This window comes from Euprymna scolopes, chromosome 1, assembly GCF_053919585.1.
Source record: "Euprymna scolopes isolate OS-2025 chromosome 1, ASM5391958v1, whole genome shotgun sequence".
NCBI lineage: Eukaryota > Metazoa > Mollusca > Cephalopoda > Sepiida > Sepiolidae > Euprymna > Euprymna scolopes.
In genome coordinates, this window is record NC_136482.1 from 28039610 (window position 1) to 28066684 (window position 27075).

The following is a 27075-nucleotide window of genomic DNA, read 5'->3' on the forward strand; positions in this document are numbered from 1 at the left end:
TTGATCATTTTTCTGTTGCATATATATATATATATATATATATATATATATATATATATATATGCAACAGAAAAATGATTAACAATTTTTTTAATGCTTGAGAAGGACCTTACAGAATTGAAAGCTTGCACATTCGTTTAAGTCAAATACATAATTTGTTTAAGGAAAAAAATTTGTTTTTATCTTTCTAAAATTCCTAATAACATCTTAACTTTTAAACAATATCTAAAAAGTGTCAATATTTTATATATAGTAGTAAGTTATATAAAAATATATATGACAATTAAACTACACAGAATATTCCGCGTTTCATTCACACTAGGATTTGTCAGGCTTATGTATATATATATATATATATATATATATATACATACAATATTTTGCTTGTAATACAAGCTTCTCCCCTCTCCCACATATATATGATTCAATTTCCTTAAATTCTTGATTTTGATTATTTTTTTTCAGCCCTAAATGACTTATATTTATATTGTGTGTGTGTAAAGTTACTAATGTTTTTTTTTATAAGCATAAAAAGGCAGTTGTAAATTTCATGTATTTTTAATATCATGCAATATAAAGAAAAAACAAAACATTTTTTAAATTTACTTGCAAAAATTCTTTTAATTGTTTTTAGTTTAAATCTTTTGCAGTTGGAATGCTTTTGTAGAGTCGTCCGAATTCCTCGTGCATTTGTAGGAAGTTCCGTGGTTTCCCTGGAGTTTGACTAATTTTTGTTTCTGTGAAATCCAATATTTTGCCGTGTAAAGAGTCATTAGAATACGAATGCAATTTCATTGCTTCATCCGGAGACAAGGGGGATGAATATTCCCCATCACTGTCCAAAGAATTGAAGGGGTTGACCCGGCACGGGCGTCGCATGGGGACCATGTTAGAAGCAAGTTCACTGTCACAAGATTCTTTTGAAGAGGTAAGTACTTCACAACCAGAGTCTAAACGGTTTGCGGAACAATCTGAAGAACAGCTAGCAAAAAGGTTTGTCTTGCGTAAAGGTGTATCTGAACCGGTAGGAGAAGAAGAAATTGGAGAGGAGTAATCCGAAGAAGCAATGGTGTGAGTGTGAAGATGGGTGCTCTCCCAACTTTGATCGAGTTTTTGGTTGTGGTTGGCCTGCAAAGAAATAGAAATATACATGTAGGTATTTGAAAAAGAAAAAAAAAACAACAAAAAAAACTAAAAAAAATGGAACAAGATCTAAAAAAAAAAAAAAAAAAAAAAAAAACTATCGCTTTAATAATTCTCTAAGTAATAGCATGAATCCAAAATTGTTTCAGATTCCAATACAATTACCAATTCTGTTCTAAATACCCAATTCTAATACAATTACTAATTCTGATCCTTTTTACATTTCTAAATATTTAGCTACAGAGTCATTGTTTTTATTTATTTTAACATATTTTACAGGTTACCATAAAAACTCACGTAAGATGTGCCATATGTTTTTGTAAACATAAAACATTTTCATAGGAAGTTGTATAGATTTTAGTTTCATATATGCTCCTCCCACCCTGGCTGGTTAAGTACTGTTAAAAAAAATAAATTGCCATTATCCATGTATTCTCCTTACATTTCATCTCACTTTTTTTTTTTTCTGTTTTATCGTTTTCCTCAATAAATTTACAAATAGAAGATAAACAGAATTTAAAAAAAAAAAAAAAAAAAAAAAAATGAAATAAACAAACGAGAGATTTATCAATTTCATTCAGCTTAATAAAAATCTTCAGGAAAAATTTCTACAACTAAAATTATGTCATGGATTTTAAATTAATTCATCAATTTTTTGAAAACCCTCTGACATCCATTCTTTAATCTTGATAATTTTCCATGTCTATATTACTGACTTACTAAGACTTAGGAATTCCTTTGGCGATCTCCCTCCTCTCCCATGTCTGTATACTGTTTCTAAAACAATTTTTTTACAGATTTTCAATTTCCATTTTCAAGGACTTTTCAAAGATTTTCAAGGACTTGTCCAGACAAAATTCAAGTTTTCAAAACAAAATTTGGGGTTTGTTTTACAATCCACAGCGATTCAAAAAAGTGAAAAGTGGTAAAAACGAGGAATTTGCCATTGTCTGTCCGCAAAAGGAAAGTTATTTTTGTGTGTGTGATGGGGGAGGGGGGGTCATTTTTTATTTATGGCAGGATTGTATTTATATGCATGTCACAGTAACATTTATTGGGTAGGTTTCTAACAGTATTTTGTCTTATCTTTAAGTCATTATCGAGACTTCAAAGATGTACGAGTCAAATCGCAGCCATTTTTCTTGTTGTCATATAATGCTAGACACTACTAGTTTTTAACCAAATAAACGTTTTAAAGTAAGTAAAAACAAACATTCATTCAGCTAGGAAGAAGAGTAACTTATCTTGCCTTTGATAACATTTATTTATGATATATTTGTTGGGTTTTTTTACCACTTTTTCGTATATCTGTCTACTGTAAAACAAACCCAAAATAATAAACAAACATCCCTAAAACATTAAAATAGCCCAGAAATGATGATCATTTTACATTAAATTTATATATGAAACTTATTTCCCATTCTAAATTTTCCAATGATTGCTATTTTTCTTTTTGCTAAGTTTTTAAAGTGTTTGCATATACTCAGCCGAAAAGGTAGAATTTCTTTTTTTTGTGGGGGTTTTAATTGAGGTTGTTAATCTAACAATGTACCATTATTAGTAGTAGTGGTGGCATTAATAGTATTATTATCTGAAATTTTAAAATATTTTTTAACAGTAAAACAAATCAATCTAAAATATAATTAAGGCAAAAACTATGCATGCCTGCCCCTTTCTTCTCATGTTAATGGTTTTCTAAATAGCAACTATGTTATTTATAATCCGTTCTTAAAATGGGAAGGTAGCTTTGTAAACTATCTTGTACCTACATCATTTTATTTTACATATCAATCGTCAATTATTTTCAAATTGTATTTTGTCAATTAATGGCAAACTAATGTAACTTCACTATTTTCAATCCAGTACAAAGAAAATATTTTAGAAGAAATATTTAGGAAAATCTACTTGTATAATATATGCTCCCCTAAGTGTATTTTTATGTTTGCAAAAATATACAGACATTACATAAAGATTTTACATTAAAAAAAAAAAATTTTTTTTTTTAAATCTCTATTTAAAAATTTTAAAAGATTTGGAATCGGTAATTGTATCAGAATTTGGAATTTAGAATTTAAAAGGAAATCAGTAATTCTATTGGAATCAGGAAAAATTTTGGAATCGTACAAAAAGGAAAGAATAACAAGTTAAAAAGGATATAACACAAGCAGTAATAAAATTTAACTTGTTGCTGAGAAGGAAAGAGAAAAGATTAAAGCAACTAATTTTGGATTTTGTAATTTTATTTTATTTTTTAATACTTACTGGCTTTGCATCCCCACCTCTGATTCAAACAATCCATAGTTGAGAAGTGACCAAACAGGCCACATATTTTTCTCAAGTATATAAGTATTTCAAAGAATAAAAAAGAAATAAAGACAAACTTAACAAGAAATTAAAGCAAGATATGAAAAATAAAAATAAAGACAAATATAGAAAAAAGAAACAGTTTGGTTTGACTTATTTCATGGCATATCAACAACTCAATGGGTCATTTAATACTGATTAAAAGTAAAAATAAATAATCAGTTTGATAGAAAGATATGAATTTGTTAGCATTTTTTTTTTTTCAAGGAATAGTTTGCAGAAAACGGATGAAATATTTATATTTTTTGTACAATTTTACTTTATTTAAAAATCCAAAAATGTCTCTCGATCTGCTCAAAAAGGTTCTTTCAGGTCACCCACCTGTTAATGTTCAAAACAGATAAATCAATACACTTTTCATCAATATCTATTAAGTCACTATAAATGGAGCACAACAGTCAATACAAAATGGAGTATCTTCTCTTTAAGAGTTTGTTTCAGGGTTGATGGGGTTCTGAATGATTATTAGCCTGTGTGTTATTTGTGTGAATCAAAAAGGAGTCATTGTTATACCCAAACAAAATGAATGGCATAGACATACAACATAAATACAGCAAACAAAAACTGTTTTTTGTTAAAATAAATAAAATGTATTTTTGAATACCGGATTTTTGTATGCTTTTGAATATCTTTATTAAATGTGTAACAAGAATATTGATTTAGTTTGAATAATCCCGGGCAAAGTCAGGTCATGACAGTTAGTACTGAAAGTGAATAAACAATAACACAACATAAATACAATAAACAAGAAGAGTTATACTGAAATAAGAAAAAAAAAATGTGTATTTTGGTGCAACATGAATACTGGATTTTTGTAGGTGTTCTAATATCTTACCTGTAATGTTTTCACATCAATTTAGTTCCAAGAAGTTCTGTATAAACTTTTGGAGAGCAAAAATGATTAGGTCTCTTCTGGTCAGTTACAGGAAAAGTTAAAATAAATAAAAATCGAATAAAAGTATAAGTATAAAAAATTAAAATTTAAACAATAGCCTTCACTAAACTGCTTTTTCCTGATACATATTGACCTCTTCACCAGCTCATCAATTAAAACACTTTCCTCATCCTTAACATTTCTTTCCAAAGTAGGTCCTTCCTCAGAATATATAATGGTTTCATTTTGCTTTTGGGTAATACCAGAATGATTCATTATGGAACTGTTACCAGTATCCTTCTTTCCAATATGAATAGAGATGTACATTGTTGTAGAAAGGTCATTGACTAGACATTTAAATTTCTCATGAACCAATCATAAAACATTGACGTTTTAAATATATGAAAAAGAAGGAAAACTGGGGGGGGGGGTATCACTTAAATGACTCATTCTATGTGCTGGGAATATGAGAAAATATTTAAATTTAAATATTAAAATGAAGTAGAGAAACTAAAACAAAAAAAATACTAAAAAGCATTTTGGAAAAGGTTCTAAGTTGCAATTTTATTTATCTGACAAATATTTATTGGTTTATTAAAATAACTAAAGACATTTTAATTTGAAACAAGTACAATTTTTATTTTATCCACTTAAGTGACACTTTCTCTGTATGCATGTCTGTAATTTGAATTTTTCAAAGGAAATAATTCCATGAAAATTTCCATCAGTAACTGGGACTGATGATCTGGAAAACAGATACTACACTTTGATTATATTATTTGAGGATAATTCCTACAATAAATTTTACATTACTACTATTTCAATCATTTATTAGCCAAAAATATAAAACATTTACATTTTAAACAAATTAGGCATGTTTATGCCAAATCCTATCAAATGCCTTAGATATGGCAAGAAACAAAGTCATCAATAGATTCAATGGTCCTTTGTGATATTACCATCAGTATATCAGTTGTTAATCTCTCAGAATGAAAATCATATTGTCACTAAATAGGTTGTTTTTGCCAAGGTGGTTGACAACTTCTCTATCACAGACTCAAGCAACTTACTCATGACGTACAGAAGACTGATTGGTCTATGCTGAAATACAGAAGACTGATCCCCTGTATTTTTAAATACTGGGCAGACTGTTAAAGTTTTCAAAGTGTTGGGAAACATCTCTCTTTGACAACATTTAAACAGTATAGAAGCTAGTTCTGGTTGCAGTTTTTTTTAACACTATGATTAAAATTTTGTCAGGATTAGTTGCTTTGCTGGAATCAAGGTTCTTAACAAATTTGGAAACATCTAGGACAGATATATGGATGTCGCTCAAAATATTTTTAGTCCTGTGAAGAAATTTAAGGAGTAGGTGGCCCTTATCACATAGGATGGAGTTTAATGCAAAGTTCTTAGTAAAGTGTTTGACTTTGTCAGATGCTGACATAATCACCTCAGATCCATTGATAATGGTTAGGATGGAAGATACACATCTGTTCAGAACCTTGTTATGCGCCCAAACTCATGGGAACCTAGCCCCTGCTCAACTACTTTAGACTTAACAGAGTAAAAGACTCGATTACCCCCTAATTTTCTTCCCAGGAATAAAAATACTCTGAGCAACATCTACATATCTGTCTTAGATGTTTCCAGACTACTCTTTTGCAGTGGTTGCTGGCAGTCCTAAAGGTGGCTTTAGTTTCTGAACATCTGTTTTGTTTAAAGCAATTAAATAGTGATCTCTATGTCCAATTGCAGCAGCAGATTCAGAGGGTGTACCACGGTTGGCTATTTGATTTCAGTTGGAATTATTTTGAGAGTATGTAGCTGTCTATATCGACAGTTAGCCAATCTATTGTCGGATTAATTTTGAAAATGGGAGTATAGAGGTATTTCAGATATGAACATATGAAATTTTAACTTTGAATGACTAAAATTGGCACACATCAGCCTATGTGGTGACTCTTATTTCTTTTTGCAAAAATAAGAACCTTGCATCTCTATATTGCATCCTATAATCAAAAACTTTGAGCAACTCATTTCCCCTCATCATTATCGTGATTTCTATTGTTCATTTCTTCTTTGTTATTTGGTTGATTTTTATAAAAACAAAAAAAAATATAATTTTGACTACAGATCCATGTTCTCCCTTCATTTGCCTCTGCCGTTGATATGCATGCATCTTACTAACCTGCCACTAACACTTCCAGTCACTGCTTACGGAATATAATAATTATTAGCACATACAGAGCTTGGTATCACATGGAGATTTTCCCCCATAGGTTTTCACTTGATGGGATAGAGCTAGGTGGCACATTTTTGCTTGTAGACTCCCATACCCATGTTTATGCAGATTTCTGAGCAAAGATATAGTAGTGGTGCTGTAAGTAAGTGTTATTCGGAAGCATATGTAGAGTAGTTTCGGACAAAGGGTGAAGAAAAAGCTGCTTTCTAGGTCGGTAGTACTTGGTGAACAGTAGTCTGAGATGTCGGAAATTTTTCTGTCTCTATGTCTATCCTTGTGGCCATGTCACTAGTAAGGGTGCTGGAGGTAAACGTTTCGTCTGAGCTGACGTTATCCGCCTGATAGTCAGGGACCCGAACTTTGGATTAACCACTAAGGAGGCTGTCCTATCAGCAGGTGCAAAGTACTGGGGCTGCTGTATTGCCATTTGGTGAATGGATTCTGGACCATGCAGTAGTCTCTGGTGGGGCCTCTCGATGCTATACTAGTGGGTAATTATTACAGCTTTACCTTATCATGTGCTACATAAAAAAACACATGAAAATTTTTCCTGTCTTTTTTTCTCTTACTTTCCCTCTCTATCCTGCTCTAACCAAATATGCCAACCTGTTCCACAAATCCCAAAAACTCAACATGAAATATCTCCAGAAAAAAACTCGAAAAAACCTAGAACCCCATCTTCCAACGTAGATCCCTACTACCATGTATCCTTCTCCAATATCAGGGGTCTACGTTCCAACCTTCCAGAGGTTGAAACCCAATTACAGGAGACAAAACCGGACATATTCTTTCTAAGCGAAACTGGAATAGGGCCGGCCACTTCCCTAGAGGAGTTCATAATTAAAGGATACTCTAAATCTGACCTCCAAGATCGCCATGGGCATGGTATATGTGCCTACATTAAAGATGGCTTCCCGTGTGGCAGGGATATCTCTAGAGAAGATCTTAATTTACCTTATATGTGCTGCCGGGTTGCACTTGCTTACACCACTGCATTTATATTTGCCCGCTATCGGCCCCATAACAGCGGAGTTATTACCTTTAAGAGTATATATGAGAAAATAGACCACATCCTGTCTGCACATCCCTCGGCTAACATTCACATCTGTGGTGACTTCAACGTCCATAACGTGGAATGGCTGACCCACTCAAATAAGACAGACAATGAGGGGAGGTTCTGTCATGATTTTGCCATTGCTTATGACCTCACTCAGATTGTTCGCGAGCCCACCCATATGCAAGCCTTCTAGACCTTTTTCTCTCCAGTTCCCCTGAGCTATGTTCATATTCCGTTCTTTCTCCTCTAGGATCCTCCGACCACTCCGTCATATCAGTTAAGATAAAAATGAAATGTAATAAGTCTCCAGACGTACCCCTCCACCGTACTGTATACCGATACTCTATGGCTGACTGGGATAGCTTCCGTACATTCATAACTGATCTACCTCTGCATTCCATGTTTAAAAAGGATGTGTCCTCTATAGTATCAGACCTGACCGAATGGTTAATTGTGGGCATAGACTGATTCATACCATCTAAAAAATTCGAACTAAAACCTAACAGCTAGCCATGGTTCTCCCCAGAATGTGCTGCTGCCATCGCGCACAGAAATCACTTTTTCCATAGTTACCAACGTAATAGATGCACTGAGACTAAAGCTGCTTTTAGGACTGCCAGCAACCACTGTAAAAGAGTAATGAAAAATGCAAGAGAGCTATATGCCCAGTCTGTTAAATCCAAAGTAGCTGAGCAGCGGCTTGGTTCCCACCAGTTTTGGCAAATAACAAATAGGATCCTGAACAGAAGTGTGCGTTCTATCCCAACCATTATCAATGGACCAGAGGTCATCTCGTCAGCGTCAGACAAGGCCAAACTATTTGCCAAGAACTTTGCAGCTAATTCTACCCTATGCGACCAAGGCCATCAACTCCCCATATTTCCTCCTATAACACACAACACACTGCGTAACATACAAGTATCTGTGCATGAGGTCGCCAAACTAACCAAAAACCTCGATTCCAGTAAAGCAACTGGCCCTGACGGCATCCCAATTATAGTGTTAAAACAGCTTCAACCCGAACTTGCTCCCATACTTATGAAACTGTTTAAGCGTTGCCTTAAGGAGAAGTGCTTTCCAACAACCTGGAAAACCTCATCAGTATGCCCTGTATTAAAGAATTCAGGTGATAAGTCATCTCCCTCTCAGTACAGACCAATAAGTCTCCTGTGTCACGAGTAAGTTGCTGGAATCCATATTAAATAGAGAAATAGTCAACCACCTCAGTAGAAATAACCTTCTTAGTGACACGCAATATGGTTTCCGTTCTGCAAGATCTACTGCAGATGTGCTAACGGTTATATCTCATAGGATTAGTGAATCTCTTGACAAAGGCTTCCTTTCTAGAGCAATTGCTATTGACATATCAAAGGCCTTCAACAAAGTATGGCATAAAGGCCTACTTCACAAGATTTTCAGCTACGGTATAACTGGAAATGTTTTCTCTATCATTAAATCATTTCTCCCTGATAGGCTCATAAGAGTAATATTCGATGTACAAAAATCAGAGGCCCGCAGTATTAATGCTGGAGTCCCTCAAGGGTCAATCCTGGACCCAACTCTCTTCCTGATCTCAATGATCTCCCTAAACACATACTTAAATCATTCGTTGACATCTATGCTAATGACACGACCATCTACGGCAACACATCAAAGGCTGTAAATGACAAAGTTCTCTCTCCTCTGATCTTGAGCGCGTGGTTCAGTGGGGGAAGACTTGGCTGGTTATCTTTAATGCATTTAAAACCAAACTCCTATTCTTACATCATCAACGCTCTGATCCCTATCTGGCATCAATTGAAATGGATGGCTCTCGTCTAGGAGAAGCCCCATGTTTTGACAAGCTACTAGGCTTGACCTTTAGTCCTGATCTGAAATGGAACACGTACATCAAGTCTGTTGCCAAGGTCGCTGGAAAGATGGTGGGATCCTTCTACCGCTCCAGAAGATATCTCACTACTGATGCAATTCTCTATCTATATAAAAGCCAAGTACGCCCAAGGATGGAATACTGTTGCCATATCTGGGCAGGAGCTGCTAAAAACAGCCTATCTTGCCTTGACAGAGTACAAAATAGATTTCTTGGCTTAGTGGGGGATGCCCTTTTCTCTTCCCTACAACCCATCTCCTACAGAAGAGACATTGCGAGCCTATCTTTGTTTTATCATTATTTCCATGGCAGATGCTCGTCTGAGCTCCAATCTCTGGTCCCCCCTCGCCAATCTTTTACGAAAAACACCCATCTAGCTGAAACCACTGTCAAAAATTTCCCCCACTCTTTATCTGTGCCTAAATCAAAACGTAGATTCCATGAACAAAGCTTCTTTCTTAGAACTGCACGCCTGTGGAACTGTTCTGTCTGCCTGCTTCCCACCTGACTACAACCTGGATGTCTTCAAGTCCAACGTAAACAAATTCCTGATGAACTGCCCCCTTAAGTAGACACTTTTATTAAATCTCCACACTAACGTACTGTACATGCAATAACCCTTATCCCTGAGTGGCTTCCGGGCCTTGATAAGTGGTGACCACCTTGTAAAAAAGAAAAAAAAGCCATCCCTAATTTAGGCATATATAATATGTAATGGCAATCTTGAGGGTCAGGTTTAGAGGTTAAGTTAAAATAACCTTTAATCAAAAAATCGTCTAAGGAAACAGTTGAGCAAATGCTAGTTTCACACAGAAACCACGGATCAGGTTTGTCTCCTGTAATCGGATTTCAACCTCTAGAAGGTTGAAATGTAGATCCCTAATGTTGGAGAAGGAGACCTGATAGTGAGGGTATACATTGAAATTTGGGGTTCTGGTTTTAATCTTACTGGGATATATTTAGATTTTAATTCATTTTGTTTATTTTTTTTTTTAAATAAAAGATAAATGTCAGGTTTTTATTTTGTTCTTTTTCACGCTAACAATTAATAGTTATGAATAATTAAATCAAAGATAACTATTAAAAGAAAAAAAAATATGTGCATGTGGTTGTGTTTGTATATTACTTTGAAATAGTTTCATTCTGATATTGTTTTTCTGTAAAAACAAAGCATTCTGTTTTTCAGCTTACAACACATGCACACAATATTATATCTAATCTGGAAAACTTCGCTTTGTTCTATAGAAAAACGCTAGATTAAAAAAAAAAAAAATTTTATAAGTATTAAATCATTGCAAAAAAAAGAAGCCGGATACAAAACAAGTGTTCCTTTCCTCAATAGTTCTTATGTATACAATGTATGTGTGTTATATGTCAGAATCATATGAGCTGAACAATTCTGATTCACAAAGCAAAAGTTTTTTCTCATATTTGTTTCATAAATCATTGGAAAACAATACCAAATTATTATAATCCATAAAATTTATAAATATTTCAGAAAGCTTTAATCCCAACTGCGATTGAAACAGGATGAAACAAACGAGAAATTGAAAAATAAAAGTCAATTTGGAATACTGTTCTCATCTTGAATGTTATTTGCATAATATTTCAGCTGATGTAACTCCCAACCTTCTCCAGGTGTATCTTGTGAATCTTTCTCTTAAACTCGGGAATCTGCACAGAATTTCTAATTGAACTCTGGTATTTTATCCGTTATGTCATAAGGTATAACAGAGTACTAAGTAAAATTTTGTTAATGTTAATGACTAATGTTATGAGATTGAAGGTTCAATCCTCAATGCGGGTGATATAAGGAATGCAATTATGAATTAATTAAGACTTCTATTGGTTATGGCTGATGAAATGAGAACATGCTACCTCGTGGATTAAATAAAGGATTCTGTTCAAAATTTTGTGCAGATTCCTGGAGTTTGACAAAAAGATTTACAAGATGCACCTGAAGAAGGTTGGAGGTTACATCAACCAAAACGTTGTACGAATAACATTCAAAATAAGAACAGTAGTCCAAACAATACAAATTATAAACTCTCATCTGAAAAATTCAGAAAGAGAAAAAGAAGATGGCTGTTATTTTTACTCACTTAATAATATCTACTACAACCACCATCGAGTGCTTTCTTAATAGAAGGGAATTTTGATTAAATCACGTAAATTATTTAATTTTCTCCTTCATATTGTTGTTACATAATATACAAACTTTTATACAACAATCACTTCCTTCTACAGAGTAAACAAATACCAAACTTCATACTTGGCTATTCTGAATTTTTATATATTCTGTAAATATTCTAATTTAACAAGATAAGAATGAATAAAAACATGGTGGCTTGCAAATGCCAACATCTGTATGATGCCTTCATATAAGAAAATACAGTTTTTGAAGTTCAAACAATGAAACACTTTAAATTGATTTTCGAATTGGTGTCACCATAAAAATGACCTCAATTTAGAAAAAAATATTAACAGAAGAGAGAATAGATGGAAATTTTTTTTCTTGATTTCAAAATTAAAAAAAAAAATATTAATAGGTCATTTTTTGTTTAAGAACACATTTCCTCAAAAAGGGGCACGGGATTGGTTACGCCAAAAAATACCTCAGTCTAGAAGAGTTTATATTTGCCAAAACATGGCAAAATCCTATTTTAATCACCTAAATTACTTAGAGTGATATGGGTTTTTTTCTGATTATTTTTTTGAGGATTGCTATTCTAATATTTTTTTAATTATATCATTATAACACTAGCATATTTAAAAAGTGTTTTTCTTTGGATTTCCTATGTAATACTAAATTGATTTTGACTGGTAGCACCTTTCATACCCATCACTATCTGCAAATTTACCCTCAACTTAAATATTTACTGATTTTACAATATTTTTTTATTTATTTTCAATTTATTTTATTTTACTTTTTAAAATAGAATAACCATTAACGTGTAGTATACTATACTTTATCTTTTCTGGCCTAGGTCAGTGAAGTAGAAATCCTACTAGACTAAAAAGAACATTTTATTTATTTATTTGCAGACTATTATTCTATTAAATAAGAAGTTAGCTTAATACGCTAATATTTATTTATTTTTTTTTAAGTTAAATCATTCTTCTCTATTTCCTCCTGGCAACGCCTGAATACAAGTCCCACTAGTTTGTAATAAAAATAAATAAACTCCAATCTCTGGTCCCCCCTCGCCAATCTTTCACGAAAAACACCCATCTAGCTTAATCCACTATGAAAAATTTCCCCCACTCTTTATCTGTGCCTAAATCAAAACGTGGATTCCATGAACAAAGCTTCTTTCTTAGAACTGCACGCCTGTGGAACTCTGTTCCGTCTGCCTGCTTCTCAATGGACTACAATTTGGATGTCTTCAAGTCCAACGTTAACAAATTCCTAATGAACCGCCCCCCCCCCTTAAGTAAACACTTCATCAAATCTCCACACTAACGTAATGTACTTGTAATAACCCTTATCCCTAAGTTGCTTCCGGGCCTTGATAAGTGGTGATCACTGTGTAAAAAAAAAAAAATAAAAAAATAAAAATGTCCAGTTATAAAACAGCTTGATTTTCTTATGTGTTGATTTAAAAAAAATGTTGAAAACAAATTAATTGAAAAACAAACAAAACATCTGACCTAAAATATAATGGGAGATTGTTATTAGATTAATACCAGCTGCCAATTTCCGATTTCAAAACCAGAAGCCATCACCAAAGAAACTATCTTACTATGTGTGTGTGTGAATGTGTTTGTTTTGAATAACTACTAATCTAATAATATGCTCAGCTAATGAACATATAATCAGCTAAGTTGTTTGATTTGAGATATAAAGCGTTTGCTTATGTGTACTTTAGCTTGCCACATATGTTCTTAATCATAGTGGCCAGGGAGAGGACTTAAATGCCCACGAGGAGTGTCTAAGGTCTCTCTGTACAGGGGGTCAAGACAACTTGGCATCAGGATAATTCATCCTAGAAGCAATCCTCTTTTCTCTACCCTGCAACCTCTCTCCCACAGAAGAGATGTTGCGAGCCTATCCTTGTTTTATCGTTATTTCCATGGCAGATGCTCATCTGAACTCCAATCTCTGGTTCCCCTCACCAATCTTTCACGAAAAACACCCGTCTAGCTGAATCCACTGTGAAAAATTTCCCCCACTCTTTATCTATACCTAAATCAAAACGTGGATTCCATGAACAAAGCTTCTTTCTTAGAACTGCACGCCTGTGGAACTCTGTTCCGTCTGCCTGCTTCTCAACGGACTACAATTTGGATGTCTTCAAGTCCAACGTTAACAAATTCCTAATGAACCGCCCCCCCCCCCTTAAGTAAACACTTCATCAAATCTCCACACTAACGTAATGTACTTGCAATAACCCTTATCCCTGAGTGGCTTCCGGGCCTTGATAAGTGGTGATCACTGTAAAAAAAAAAATAAAAAAAAAAAATCCCCCAACTAGTGGTGGGACGATTAATCGGAATCGGAATCGTTAATCGTAAGAATCGTGTATTTTGGGAGGTATCGGAATCGGAATCGCATCGTTAAAAAATACCTTAATTTTCCGATTCCTTCATTACGATTCTTTTAGTCTGATGTTGAAAAAAAGAAAAAAAATGTCCGCAAGAGAGAAATGTAGCATGTTATAAAAAGAAACAAAAGAAATTCATTATTAACAGGGCAATGCTTAGTGCCCCTCCCTTACAAGGTTCATTCATTCAGATCTATTGTAATCAAAACTACAAAAGAGTTAACTTGAAAAGAAGTATGCAGGGCTCTACATTGCGAGTAAAAATAAAAAAACGCTTATCTTTTTGGCGATTGTTTTTTTTTACTGACAAATCTTCAAATACTGAATGAAAATGCTTTTTCAACTTATATTTTCTTAAAATAAAACGAGCAAAGTGAAATTATTTAAACAGTAAACGGTTTAATAGAACAATGTACTTTTTTTTCTTTTTTTAAAAGAAGGCTTTTGAAAGAAATATCTCTAAAAATGAAATTGATCACGTTGTATTATTTCGCAAAGTTTTGACAGTTGTCGGCTTCTTTTAATGTTTCCAAAAAATCGACCCCATACCTATCTCTTCCAAACCTAAAGTTATTAAATAACCCCTTCGTTAATTCAAGGGTAATTAATTCAATTCAGTCAAGTTTTTTTTTTAATTTCATTGAAATAAAATCCATTTTTTAAATTTTTTTCTCCAGAAAGATAAAACCCTGAATTTGATTATATTAAAAGCAGAATAATATAATCTTTTTTCTAGAATTTTAAATTGAAAATTAAAAGTGTTTTGCGCAGTTTTTTTGCCGAACGAAAAAGAAATTAATATATATATTTTTAAAAGGTTTTGTAATCAATTAATTTTTATGTCTAAATACTATTTACGATTAATTAAATAATTTAATTTTAAAAAGTATTTATGAATAGAATTTTACTTAAGACTTATAGTTTAGCAATATTGAACCGCATCAACCATGTGTGAATTGAACACAGTCAACCAAAAAAAAAAATTCAAAAGAAAATGCATATTTGCATTTCATTATGTAAACTTTTATACATTGGTTTCAAAAATTAAATTCTATAAGTTTTTTTTGTTAACTACCGGTTGGTACAATTTACCGCCCCATCCCTTTATATTTTTTCTTTTTGTCTTTTTTAGCGGATTTTTTTTTTTTTTTTTTTTTTTACACAGTGATCACCACTTATCAAGGCCCGGAAGCCACTCAGAGATAAGGGTTATTGCAAGTACATTACGTTAGTGTGGAGATTTGATGAAGTGTTTAATTAGGGGGGGGCGGTTCATCAGGAATTTGTTAACATTGGACTTGAAGACATCCAAGTTGTAGTCCGGAGGGAAGCAGGCAGACGGAACAGAGTTCCACAGGTGGGCAGTTCTAAGAAAGAAGCTTTGTTCATGGAATCCGCGTTTTGATTTAGGCACAGATATAGAGTGGGGGAAATTTTTCACAGTGCATTCAGCTAGACGGGTGTTTTTCGTGAAAGATTGGCGAGGGGGACCAGGGATTGGAGTTCAGACGAGCACCTGCCATGAAAATAATGATCAAACAAGGATAGGTCGCAACGTCTCTTCTGTGGGAGAGAGGTTGCAGGGTAGAGAAAAGAGCATCCCCCACTAAACCACGAAGACTATTTTGTACTCCGTCAAGGCATGATAGGCTGTTTTTGGCAGCTCCTGCCCAGATATGGCAACAGTATCCAATCCTTGGACATACTTGGCTTTTATATAGATAGAGAATTGCATCAGTAGTGAGATATCTTCTGGAGCGGTAGAAGGATCCCACCATCTTTCCAGCGACCTTGGCAACAGACTTGATGTACGTGTTCCGTTTCAGATCAGGAGTAAAGGTCAAACCCAGAAGCTTGTCAAAACACGGGGCCTCACCCAGACGAGAGCCATCCATCAAAAGAATTTTTCATGAATAGAATCAGCATTTTTAAAAATGCTGATTCTATTCATGAAAAATTCTTTTAACTAGAAATTAAAACTTAGGTAAAGATAGCTGACTGACAGCAACAGGAGCACTGGTTAACTACTGAACCACGTGGAAAGGTGTGGGGGGAGGAAAAAAAGGAAATTAAATGATGATAATAAATTATGATAACCGTCTTTGAAAGGCACTAAACTCCTAAAATTTACTTCTTTAAAATTTTAGGCGGCACTCCCCGGCGATTTTAAAGCACTCTCTCTCTCAAAAAAAAAAAAAAAAAAAAAAAAAAAGATTTAATTTTTAAGTTTGGGAAAGATATATTTATTATAACCGAATTCTTGTATGAAGACTGGATCTACTTTATTGGACGTTAATTTGTGAGATAAGTAATTTTTCAATGTTTAATATGTTTTTAAGTTTCAATTATCAATTAAATTTTTTTAATTGCGTTTATTTTTCAATTTATTTAAAAAAACAGGGTTTTAAATGTATTTTTCAAGGTAACAAGCTTCGAAAGGAGTCTAATAAAAAAAATCACTTAATTTTTAATTTCGACAACCCTGAGAATTTAATTATTAAAAAAATATTGAAATGTGACATTTTTTTATTTAACATTTCTATTAGTTCAATTAATTTTCTTTCAATAATTCATTTCACTCAACAAACTTCACCATTTTTTTTATCGTTTTCTGTAATTTTGATAATTATGTTTGCTCAATTTTATCTAGTATTTCATTTGTTTTTATAGTGGTATCATTTTTATATGTGTTCCTTTGATATACCCTATTTCAAAATTAGTTTGGCTAAACTTATTCTTCACGTTAGAAACGTGTAAAAGCAATGAAAAAGTAAGAAAAAATAATAGTTGTTAACTACTCCTTGTGAATTATGGAGGTCTGAAGAACTGCCGTCACAAATACAACTATCAATAGCCAAACAAAAAATCGTTTTTGAAATTCCTTTAATTGTAACTTTTCGCTATACCTACCTTTTTGGTATAAAACACAAAAACTTTCGATTAATGGTATTTCTCATATATGGTCGTTGACTTTGGAAAGGTTATTTTGTATCTACGGCGCCATGTCACATGGTATATTGTTTTTTTTTTCATTACGCACGTTCATTTATAAATTATTAAATTAAATATTTATGTTTTTTATATTTAATTAGTATATATTTTCTTTCTCTTCCGCTATATTTTTTTTTATTTAATTCATTAAATCTGTTAATTATGAGGACCAAAATAATGAATCGTGTGTATTTATTCTCTAATTTTCTTGTTTTTGTTCTGTTATATAAATTCTATTTTATTTGTTTTTTCTCTGAAGGATAAATTCTATTTTCTTTGAGTTTTTTTTCTGTATTCCAATTAAGTAAAATAAATTTTCTCTAAAATAAATTTTGCTAAGTTTTCCATTTAGTTTATTATATAATAATTTTGCTTAAACCAAAACACGACGGTGTACTGGTGTAGACATAAAATATCTCTTCCAAAGTTAGGGAACATATTTGGGAACTACCGACCATAAGTATAACACTACCTGAAATATTTCAAAACAATAATTCCCTAGGAATCGGAATCGGAATCGTACTTGGTATCGGAATCGTTAATCAATATTTTCCTGGAATCGGAATCGGAATCGGAATCGTATAAAAATTAGGAATCGTCCCAACACTACCCCCAACTAAACATTAAAAATAACAGTATTCACAGCCCAAATAAGATCCGCTTGCAAAAATCCACATTTTACTTATTGTAATAGCACTGGAATAGATACATTCTTGACTTGGAATCCGGAAAGACTACGAAACAAGAAAGATATATTACAACATAATGAAAATGGTCGATTGGGAAGAAGAAAATTTGTGTCATTCACTTCTTCACTAACTCAATGTTTGAGAAGTAAAGGTGAATTTAATGGAACACTCAAATATCTATGTGTGACGCCAGGAAAGATCCCCTTGATTTCTGAGAACCGCTATTGAAGTAAAATGAAACAAAAAAGTGTCTGGAAACAATTGAAAATTAAATTTAGTATTTAACTCTGAAATACACATAAGAAACATTTAGATTTTTTTAATATGTATTGAAATGTCTATTATCTATTTTATTATATGTCACAGGAAACACCTAATTAAAGTGCAACGATGGATATTGATTAATCAGCTGTTACCATTTGCATTTTCCAACTGTAACAAGTAAACAGTGAATTTCATGCAGTTTATTTTATTTTATTTTTTGTTACTAATGAACCAAGATCCAAACAAAATAATGAATAATACTGAGAGAATTGAAAACGTGTACATACAACTTACACCCAACAACAATCAACTCGGGAAACAGCAATTTTTTTCATTTTTCAGAAACATCATTCATGGAATGTGAGGATCAAAGAACACAACAGAGGAAGCAAGAGTTACAAGGTTACCAAGAGTAAAGCTAATGTTCACTTTCTACTCTCCATAAAATATGTAATCAATGAAATAGATTGAAATTATTTTTTTATTATGCGAATAACTAATTTTTTTAACCGAGTGGTCAGCCAGAATAAAATATTGATTTGCAAATACAATACTATTTAGGTCTGATGGTAAGAATTCACCAGTATCATTTTATATGTCAGATAGAAGGAAACAGTTTAGATAAAATAAGACAAAATGGAGAGATGAAATAGAAAAACTGAAACAATATCATCAAATGACCTCATACGGTGATATAATTTTTTGTTTTTATCATTGGGGGAGGGGGAACTACCAGAAATGAGCAAAAGTAAGGGGGACGTTTTCATCTATTTCTCCTAGTCAATCTGTTTTCTAAGTTATTCTAAAAAGAAACTGAAAATGTTATGTTTATTTTTTTTTGCCTCCCTCCTATTTATCTCTCATGACTAAATTGCACACAACCAACCCAAGCTATTGATTTGAATCCCTAGACTGCACAAATAGAGAGTTTATTGCATCTTTTTCAATTTGGATGTGCCAGGGATGCAGGTGATGTTTATTGAGTAGTAATGACTGGTGGATATAGAAGGAAATGCGTGTTCATCTCACGTTCTTGTGTCACCAATTTGTGGTGGATTAGTGGATATATTATACATATCCCCCAGTCGTACAAAATAGGAAAAATGAATTGTTTTGAAGAAGAAACGAACAACGTGTTAAATTGAATTAAACGAACTAGAATTTATTTCATGAAGAAACAAATAAAAGAAAAGGGTACAGCACGTGTTTAGTTTGGCGTGCGTCTCTCGCTGTTAGCTGGTGAGAGGGAAAGTCTATTGTTGTAGAGAGAGAGAGAGAGAGAGAGAAAGGCAATCCAGTTTGGCGCGCGTCTCTCACTGTTAGCTGGTGAGAGGGAAAGTCTATTGTTGTAGAGAGAGAGAGAGAGAGAGAGAGAGAAAGGCAATCCAGTTTGGCGCGCGTCTCTCACTGTTAGCTGGTGAGAGGGAAAGTCTATTGTTGTAGAGAGAGAGAGAGAGAGAGAGAAAGGCAATCCAGTTTGGCGCGCGTCTCTCACTGTTAGCTGGTGAGAGGGAAAGTCTATTGTTGTAGAGAGAGAGAGAGAGAGAGAGAGAGAAAGGCAATCCAGTTTGGCGCGCGTCTCTCACTGTTAGCTGGTGAGAGGGAAAGTCTATTGTTGTAGAGAGAGAGAGAGAGAGAGAGAAAGGCAATCCAGTTTGGCGTGCGTCTCTCGCTGTTAGCTGGTGAGAGGGAAAGTCTATTGTTGTAGAGAGAGAGAGAGAGAGAGAGAAAGTCAATCCTGTCCATGGAGATAGAAAGTGTAAGGTGTACGTACTGTCTATTGGCTCTTGCCTCACACACAGTAGCAGGTGACGTGAGGTGCGCAGGCATGCGCCCCGCAGGGAGCGGTTGGTCCGTCAACCGCCCAGGTCAGGAGCCGAATCGAAAAAGAAGAAAACAGCTCAGGTCTCTTGCTTTTATAGTTGTTTCTGGTGGTCTTTTGCGCATGTGTGGATTTCTTTTAAAGGGAAGTGACGTTGCCCATGTGTGCATACATGTGTGTACATTAGCGTGTGTGTGTGTATGCACATAAATGTGAGTATGTACGTGAACGTGAATATATGTACGTGTGTGTACGTGTGCAAATGTTTGTGTGCGCGTATGTGTATGACAAGAAACGTGGTTTGAAATGTGAACACGTGTTTTTGTGTGAGACTAGAAAAAGCTTGCACATGCCTGTCATCAGAATCTGATATGTGCCTCCCACAACCTAGAATTAAAATGTTTGTTTACTTTAAATTTTATTTGTAAAGCTTTCTCCCTTAGAATATATCTCTAAAGGTAAGGATAAAGATAAGACGTGGGTTTGGTATTCAAAGTCTTTTTTTTTTTTGCAGAAAAAAGGTGGTGGTGGGGGTTAGATATTACACTTAAGTTTTCCTGTGCACATACAGAAAGAGAAGAGTTTAAATTACCTATTAGACTTCGATATCTCTGTACAAGGATTTGTCAGAACAAACTGACATAAGGATATTTCATCCTACAAGTAAACCTTGACCAAATATTCAAAATAATATAGTATTCAAAGCTCAAATAAGAACACCATGACACAACTATACTATGGCTCATAGGAGCATGAATGGTGCATCTTCTCTTAATGATGTTACCTTAAATAATAGCACTTAACTGGACGCTTCACAAGACTAGGTGATTTGTTGTCTCAGACTCTGGAAGCAACAAGAGACCGCAAGAAATGTATACTATAACATACTTAACTAGTCAGATAAGGAGAGAAAAATTAATGTTCTTCACTTTTTTTACTAACTTTAAGTTTGAGAGATGAAGAACTTTAATGGAATTTTCAAATATCTATGTATCTTATATGGAGATCAAATGTTAGCCCCAGGAATGAGTTGCTTGATTTATGAGAACTTACACTGAAGTAAATGAGGGGAAAAAACTTTCTCATTCTAACTGCATCAAAACGATATTAATTCCACTGTCAATTCATTTGATCGGATGTATTTATTTATTTTTTTACAAAGGAGTCACCATTTATAAAGACTCGAAGGTTACTCAAGAATAAGGGTTAATGAGTTCAGAGGTCACTGGGACAAAATGGTTAGTGGTGTAAATTGGGTAGAATTTGATTATTCATTATTGTCGTTCAATAAAAACTTGTTCACATTGGACTTGAAGATGACAATATGATTGCCAGCTGCAAAGCAGGCCAACGGTACAGAATTTCATAAGCGGGCAGTTCTAGAAAAGAAGTGTTGTTCATGGAATTTGCATTTTGAGTTAGGCACAGATTAGTAAGGGAAATTGTGGATAGTAGTTGTAGCTAGACGAGTGTTTTTTTTTTTGTGAAGGCTTATGAGCACTTGCCATGAAAATAATGATAGAGCAAAGACAGGTTCACAACGTCTCCTGTGGGGAAAAAAGATTGCAGGGAAGAGAATAGGGCATCTCCTACTAGGATTCAAAGCCGGTTTTGAACACTGTCAAGGCAGGATAGGTGCTCCAAGCAGCTTCTGCCCAGATGTGGCAACAGTTTTCCATTTTAGGACATATCTAGCTCTTATACAGATAGAGGATTGTGTTAGGAGTGAGATATTTTCTGGAGTAATAGAATGGCATATTTTTCCAGTGATTTTGATAATAGATTTGATATAGGTCTTCCATTTCAGGTTAGGAATGAAGGACAGACCCAAAAGCTTGTCACAGCAGAGAGCTTCTTTGAGACGAGAACCATTTATATCAATTGAGGTCAAGTGAGAATCAAAGAGTTAATGGTGAAAAGATAGATGGTTTTTGATGAGTTAAAATTAACCAATCACCTTTTGCCACATTGCATCACATGCTTAAGGAGAGAAACTCGAAGAGATATTGATCATTGTTAGCCTTTGAAGTGTTGCCATAGATGGTAGTGTCGTCTGCATATATGTTGAAGAAATTTACGTGATTTGGGAAATCATCGATGAAGATAAGGAAGAGAGTTGGGCCAGGATAGATCCTTGAGGTATGCCAGAATTGATACTTTGATCTTTAGATTTCTGCCCATCAACGACTAATGTTATGTGATTTTGGAGCTGGCCAACACCAGCCACCTTGATGGACTATTGTAAATAGTTATATATCCTAATTATCGATGATGTAAATCGAGTCAGAAAATAAACAATGGACAAGGCCATCAGCATGAACTCCAACGTCAATGAAAAATTCCCACCGTGAATAAAATGAAGGGTCACCAACCAACAATGAACAGAATGCAAAGAGACAAGTGGGTATTTCGTCGTGCATCCATCCACTGCCCTTCCATTTCACTTTGTCTGCCACAAGTCACAGATTTGTGTAAATAAGCGCAATGTTTTAATATTTGAGTAAATGTTATGTTTAACATAGATATTTCAAAAAGGTGGACCGAATGAATTGTCAACAGCAAGTGTACACATTTCAGAACACGTTAAAGCACAGCAAATTTTAACTAGACAATCACATGCCTATTATGTATAGACAGCGTTATATACTCATAAATAACGCTAACACTACTTGTAATAACCTATCAGAGAAAAAGGATACGATGGTTGAAAAGACATTTCCAGATATTCCATAGCTGGAAATCTTGTGTAGTAGACCTTTATGCCAAACTCTATGCAATGAGCTATTGCTCTGGAGAGGAAACCCCTGTCAATAGTTACACCAGTCCATACTGAGATTCAGAAGACTGATCGCAAGTATTTTTAGATACTGGGCAAACTAATGAAGTTTTCCAAGATGCTGAGAAGCATTTCTCCTTTAAGCATCAATTGAACAACTTTGCAAGAATTGGTGCTAGTTCTGGTTGCAGATTTTGTGTACTATAACTTGAACATTGTCAGGAACAGTTTCTTTGTTGGTATCAAGGTTCTTGATGAGTTTGGCAACATCACAAACAGGTATGTGGATGTCGCTCACATTATTTTTGATCTTGGGAGGAAATTCATGGAGGTAGGTGGCCATAATTGCATAGGGTTGAATTTGCTGCAAAATTCTTGGCAAAGAGTTTGGCTTTGTCAGATATTGATGAAATTACCTCAGGCCCATTGATGATGGTTGGGATAGAAACGCATCTATTCAGGACTTTGTTATTTGCCAAAACTCATGGGAATCAAACCTCTATTCTTTTACTTTGGACTTGATGGACTGAGCATATGACTCTTGCGTTTTCTATAAACCTTTAACAGTAATTGCTGGCAAAAAGCAACTTTAGTTTCAAAACATCTATTACATTTAAAGCAATTGAAGTAGTTATTTCTATGCAATGCCAGCAGCACATTCAGGCGTGTACCATAGCTGGCTGTTCAGTTTATCTTGGAATTTCTTGGAGAGTATGTAGTCTTCTATGCCGATGGTTAACCAATCAGTTGTCTGGTGCTATATCAGACACATTCTTTTTAAACAGAGCATAGGGGTAATTCCAATATGGATGTTCAGAAACTATCCCAGTTAGGCATCGAATATCGCTACACTGTTCGATGGAGAGGGATATTTCGGGTTTTGTTATACTTTGTTTTTATTTTTATTGAGACAACCGAGTGAACATCATCAGTGACGTTAGAACAGCGTTTGATGGAGAAATTGTCTAAGGAAGCAGTTGAGTTAACGTGACTTTCACACAAGAACAACAGGTCAGGTTTGATCTCCCCTAATTGTATTTCAATCTCTGGAAGGTTGGAATGCAGATGCCTGATGTTAGAGAAGGAGACATGTAGTGGCAGTCTCCGTTGAAGAAGGAGACTTGTAGTGGCAGTCTCCTCCGTCGAAAGTTGTGGTTTTGGGTTTTCACTTGATTTCTTTGGAGTTTGTGGAAGTGGTCAGCAGAGTGAGTAGGGCAAAGAAAAAACGAGAGAGAGAGAGAGAGATAGAATAAGGATGAAAGCATGAGTGAAGAAGGAGGAATTTTGTAGACCATTGAAAAGTACAAGTTATAGCAGTTCCTACCAATATGACATTAAGAGGCCACACCAGAAGCTACAACATGGTCCAAACTCCATTTAGGGTTTTAAAAAAAAAAAAAAAGATTTCCTTTTTTCTCTTGTGGCATATAAACAGTTTTTATGGGTATTTAATGTCAACATTGAATACCTATTTCAAATGGTACATTATATGCAATGTATTGAACACTAGTTGCTATAACAAAAAGTGCAGTGTCCAAGAATTTTATGCCATGTCTGTAGATCATGGCAGACGGTTTTCGATGGGACTACGCTATTTAAATAATATAGTCTTCCATTTTCTTTAATGTTGAATACAGTTCCATTCGGGTATACCAGTTTTGATTTATTGGGGCTAACGTTTATATTTGCATCTTGTTTTGTGACAGCTTGTACAGACAATATATTTAATTTAAATTTTGGAATTAGAAGAGCGTTTTCTAGAATACAGAATATAGTTCACCTTTATTGTTCTTTAGCGAAATTTTAGCATCGCCTCTTTTCAAAACAATATCATTTACTTGACTCCCGTCAGCTAGTTCTACAAAATGATTTTGTGGCTTAAAGTTGGGATCAAAATTGATAAAATCAGATTCCTTTGTAATCACATGTGCCATGGCCCTACAATCGACAAGAAAATTATTATTGTTTGTTGAAGCATTAAACGTACACGAAAATAAAAATGTATGTTCGCTAACAGAGCTCTCTACATTTTTAATGGAGTCGCCATTGTGAGTCCTGTATCTACATTGGAAACTCTTGTGATTAGGTCGTCCACAATTATAGCAAATAATTTTTGTACTTTTCTTAGGAGAAAAATTGTTTTTTGCAAAGTTGCGGTTTTTATTCCTGGCATGGGTATAATTTAATTTTGGTGTTTTTATGTGTGTATTTTTAAATTTCATGATATTTGTGGATTCGTTTTTTTTCTGTGATCATTTTTTCAGTTTCTTCGTAACTTCTGAGTGCTACCTTGAATTGGCTAAAAGTCATGGGTTTTTCTTTCTGGGTTATCACGATGGTAAATGTCTTGATATCACTCGGTAATCCCTTAAGGACCATGGAAGTTAACAGACTGTCACTTATAACTTCAGACATTTTTAAAGAATTTGCAGTCGTTTCAGCTCTTATAATATAATCAGTAATAGTTTTGGTTTCCGTTCGTTTTAGAGAGGTCAGTTCAGTGTATAAAGAAATAATTTTGGGTTTTCCTTTCGATAAATAATGCTCTCTCAATATTTTCAATGCTTTGCAGCCATCGTCCAGGGCTTCTCACATTACCAGTGATAGACTTCAGTCATCTAAACACCGTATTAATTCCGCACAGACAGTTGCGTTCTTTTTCTTTTGGATATGATAAAAAGTCCAGCCAATTTAGTATTTTTTCCAGAGAAAAATAAAATAAAAAGAATCCGATGTGTAAAATTCACAGACACGTTTAATTTTACAGACGAAAACCTGTCATATGAAGAAGATGAAATTATATTTTCTCAAATAATTAAAACAAACGAAGACAATAAAAATGACGGAGACAAGAGTGTCCATGATGATGATGATGATGATAAAGGCGAAAGATATCCTAAAAGAAATAGAAGACGACCCAATTGTTTTGTGGTCGACAATATAAAAGATTATCAAATCGACTATTGCTATTCAATGGAAAATGCGCCAAAAAGCTTTAACGAAGCAATTAATTCAGAACATTGTGATGAATGGAAAATTGCCATGAAAAAAGAAATAGATGCCTTAACCGAAAATGATACCTATACGGTAGTGCCTCTCCCAAAAGATAAACATGTTATTTCTACAAGATGGGTCTTTACAAAAAAGACTACAGCATCAGGCATAGAACAATACAAAGCTAGACTTGTTGCTAAAGGCTACTTTCAGATTTACGGTAGAGAATATTTTTCTACGTTTTCACCGACCACAAACCTAACGACAATCAGAATTTTCCTGCAAATCACATCGCAATATGACCTAAACATCCATCAAATGGATATAAAAAATGCTTATTTGAATGCCCCAATAGACTGTGAAATTTATATTACCCCTCCAGAGGGATTTATAATGAAAAATAAAAATGACGTGTGACGACTTAACAAGTCATTATATGATCTAAAGCAGAGTGCTCAGTGTTGGAATACAGTATTCCATGATTATATTATTAAACAACAATTTAGACAATATGCTGTAGACCCCTGTTTATATACCCAGCACAAAGACAATAAACTACTGATTTTGGTTTTGTGGGTCAATGATATTTTAATCACATCAAATTGTGACATAATGTTAACCGATGTTAAGAACAAATTAAGTAAAAGATTCAAAATGACCGATCTCGGCAAAATATCCTGGTTTCTGGGGATAGAATTTACTCAAAGCAAAGGACTTGTTACGATGACTCAATCGAGATACATCGACAAAATACTATTAAAATTTGGAATGGGAGAGTGCAAGAAACGCTCTACACCGGTCGAAAATGATATTAATAAAAATACACACACAGAATCTGAAATAATAAATGACAAACAATATCGCAAAATTATAGGTAGTCTTCTATATTTAATGACTGCAACCAGGCCCGACATATGCTATACAGTAACAAAACTGTCACAAAAATTATCACAACCGACAATGAAGGATTTAAACAGAGCTAAACAAGTCCTGCGTTATTTAAAAGGAACTAAAGAACAGAAGTTAGTATTTAGAAAAACAAGTAATCCCCTAAAATTAGAAGGGTTTTCGGATTCAGACTGGGGAACGACGAAGATCGAAAGAGTATATCTGGATATTGTTTCAGACTCTCAGAAAATGGGCCTATTATTTCATGGAAATCTAAAAAGCAACAGATTGTATCTCTCTCTACGTGTGAAGCAGAATTTATCGCGATCACACACATAACACAGGAAGCACTCTACCTTAAAAATATCCTAAAGACTATTTTAGAGCCAGAATTAACTAAAAGCCCCGTAGTAATTAATTGTGATAATCAAACCAGTATAGTCTTAGCACAGAACACGATAATCAACCAAAGATCTAAGCACATAGATATAAAATACCATTTCATAAAAAACGAGGTGAAAAAGGAATCCATTATTTTGGATTACATATTATCA

General features: G+C 34.1%; 1 protein-coding gene across 1 annotated transcript in view; it reads right to left on the reverse strand.

The window, feature by feature from the left end:
• Positions 1-542: 542 nt before the first annotated feature.
• The window catches only part of LOC145290515 (uncharacterized), a 107229-nt gene continuing 80696 nt past the window's right edge, over positions 543-27075 (reverse strand). Inside the window, exon 2 of the mRNA XM_080136495.1 lies at positions 543-1128. Coding sequence (XP_079992621.1) covers positions 631-1128 — 498 coding nt within the window. The 3' untranslated portion in view covers positions 543-630. The remainder of the gene's footprint in view (positions 1129-27075) is intronic.